Source organism: Asparagus officinalis, chromosome 1, assembly GCF_001876935.1.
Source record: "Asparagus officinalis chromosome 1, Aspof.V1, whole genome shotgun sequence".
In the NCBI taxonomy this organism is placed as follows: domain Eukaryota; kingdom Viridiplantae; phylum Streptophyta; class Magnoliopsida; order Asparagales; family Asparagaceae; genus Asparagus; species Asparagus officinalis.
The window spans coordinates 111,363,782-111,366,893 of NC_033794.1; the positions used below are offsets into that span (position 1 = coordinate 111,363,782).

General features: G+C 36.7%; 1 protein-coding gene across 1 annotated transcript; it reads left to right on the top strand.

Annotated features, from left to right (window-relative positions):
- On the top strand, positions 1,941-2,426 carry LOC109839390 (uncharacterized mitochondrial protein AtMg00810-like). Its single transcript, XM_020407817.1, has one exon. The coding sequence runs from the start codon at positions 1,941-1,943 to the stop codon at positions 2,424-2,426; it is 486 nt and encodes a 161-aa protein (XP_020263406.1).

Below are 3,112 nucleotides of genomic sequence, written 5' to 3' on the forward strand. Positions count from 1 at the left end.
TACATCTCAGATGTTCTTTATGTTCCGGGGCTAACTCAAAATTTACTTAGTGTGGGACAATTAATTCAAAAAGGCTATACAATCAATTTCTTTAAGAATGAATGTGTGATAATAGATGACAAGAATAAGCAAATAGTGGCTATAATAAAAATGGTTCCTAACAAAGTTTTTTCATTAAAAATGTCAATAGAGAATCTTGCACTCAAATCAGAAAAAAATAATGATTCTCTATTATGGCATCAAAGATATGGCCACTTAAACTTCAAGAGTCTAAATTTGCTAAAAATGAAGAATATGGTGATAAGATTCCGACACATAAATAAAAAAGAAAAAGTTTGTGAAGGATGCATTTATGAAAAAATGCATCGCTTACCATTTACTAAAACATCTTGGAGAGCAAAAGCCCCGTTAGAATTAGTGCATTCTGATGTTTGTGGCCCAACACAAACCCCATCATTAAATGGAAGAAGATATTTCTTATTATTTGTTGATGATTATAGCATAATGATGTGGGTATATTTCTTAAAAGCAAAATCAGAAGTATTCTCAAACTTTAATGAGTATAAGGCTCTTGTAGAAAAGCAAAGTGGCCACAAATTGAAAGTTCTGAGAACTGATCATGGAGGAGAGTTCACTTCCAATGAATTTCAAATTTTCTGTAAAAAACATGGAATTAAAAAGGAGCTAACAACAAGGTACACTCCACAACAAAATGGAATAGCAGAAAGAAGAAATAGATCAATTGTGGAGATGGCGAGGAGCATGTTAAAAAGTAAAAATCTCCCAAACAAAAGTATGGACTGAGGCAGTATATACAGCAGTCTACATCTTGAATAGATCACCAACAAAAGCTGTGCCAGACAAGACGCCATATGAAGCTTGGTATAGGCGAAAGGCGAAAGTGGATTTCTTTAAGGTATTTGGTTGTATCGCCTATGCACATAAACCAACACAACTAAGGAAGGAAAATGTTGATGAAAAAGGAGAAAAACTCATCTTTATTGGCTACAGTGAAGAATCCAAACCCTACAGATTATACAATCCTGATACTAACAAATTAGTGGTCTCCAGAGATGTTATCTTCGATGAAGCAGGAACATGGAACGGTGAACCGCATCAAACCTCAACACCAAGCATCATTGAAGAAGAAACGAGGGGAGCCACGTCATATCAAGATTCTCCTAGTCCAATATCCTCAGATGCGTCAACTTCAGACACAGATTCACTGCCTAAAAAGGTGCGTTCACTTCAAGATATTTATGACTCTTGTGACGTAGCATTCTTCTCCTGTGAACCACAGAAATTTGAAGAAGCTGTTCAAGATGAAGGTTGGAGAAAAGCAATGGATGAAGAAATCTACATGATCGAGAAGAACAAGACATGGGAGCTGGTGAATCTTCCAGAAGGAAAAGAGATCATTGGCCTTAAGTGGATATACAAAACCAAGTACAACGAAGATGGCTCCGTTCAGAAACTCAAGGCTCGATTAGTCGCGAAGGGTTACTCTCAGCAACCAGGAGTCGACTTCAATGAGACATTTGCCCCAGTTGCTCGTATGGAGACCATAAGAACGGTATTGGTTATAGCAGCACAGCTCAAGCTCAAAGTATTTCAGCTAGATGTCAAGTCAGCATTCCTAAATGGAGAACTCGAAGAGGAAGTCTATGTTGAGCAACCACAGGGCTACATAGTCAAGAAAGAAGAAAACAAAGTTTATCGGTTGCACAAAGCACTATACGGGTTGAAGCAAGCACCACGGGCTTGGAATAGCAAAATTGATAGCTACTTCCACGAGAATGGATTTCAAAGGAGCCCGAGTGAACCATCTCTATATGTGAAGAAAAAAGGTGCAGACTTCCTTATTGTGTGCCTATATGTTGATGATTTAATTTATTGTGGTACTAACACCATGATGATTGAAGAATTTAATTAAAAGAAAGATGAAAGAAGATTTTGAGATGACAGATTTAGGATTGATGAGATACTTTCTGGGACTACAAGTAAAACAAACTAAAGGAGAAATATTCATCAATCAAGAGAAATACTGCGAAGATCTTCTGAAGAGGTTCAACATGAAGAATTGCAATCCAGTAGCTACACCAGCATTGCTAAATGAAAAGCTATCAACGAATGATGGAGCGCCAAAGGTGGATGCCTCAAGTTACAGAAGCCTAGTCGGATCGCTAATCTACCTCACAAACACTAAGCCAGACATATTATATGTTGTAAGCATTGTGTCCAGATTCATGAGCAATCCAAGTAAGCTACACTATGGAGCAGCAAAGCAGATTCTTCGATATCTTCAAGGAACAAAGAGTATGGGAATCAAATACACAACAGAAGAAGACAATGCATTATCTGGCTACACTGACAGTGACTGGGCTGGATGCATCACAAAAGCATTTCAGGATATGTCTTCACTCTAGGATCTAAGGTAATATCCTGGACCTCAAAGAAACAACAGATCGTAGCTCTCTCATCTGCAGAAGCAGAGTATATTTTAGCTACAAATGCCGCATGCGAAGCAGTATGGCTTCGAAGGGTTTACAACAAGACCAAGAGTCACCGACTACTCTCTATTGTGACAGCAAGTCTACAATAGCCATGACAAAGAATCCAGTCTTCCATGCTAAAACCAAACATATTGAGATTCATCATCATTTCATCAGAAAGTTTGTTGAAGATAAGGAGATCGAGCTAGAGTTTATCTCAACAAATGAACAGCTAGCAGACATCTTCACAAAAGCATTACCCTCCAAAAAGTTTATACTATTTAGAAATGAGTTGGGAATTACAAATTAAGGAGGGGTGTTAGAAGATAATTTGTAATTCTAAAAAACTCTAGGATATTTATAAAAAAAAGTATGTAAAGTAGAAATATCTAGAATAATCTAGGAAGAAAATATATTAAGCATGGATATATGTAGAATTATATAGAATTCTCTAGAATTTTGATGTATCATGAAAAATCTAAATATTCTAGAGAATTCCTTAAGAGCCTATAAATAGCCTTGAATGTAAGCTTTGTAATTAAGCTTTGAAGCAATTCATACAAAGTTTCTTCAAGTTCTTAGCATCTTCTCATTTTCCCTCCTATTTCCTCCATTCTTAA

Excerpts from the sequence above, each read along its gene's own strand:
- LOC109839390 (XM_020407817.1), top strand. The coding sequence starts at position 1,941 with ATGAAAGAAGATTTTGAGATGACAGATTTAGGATTGATGAGATACTTT.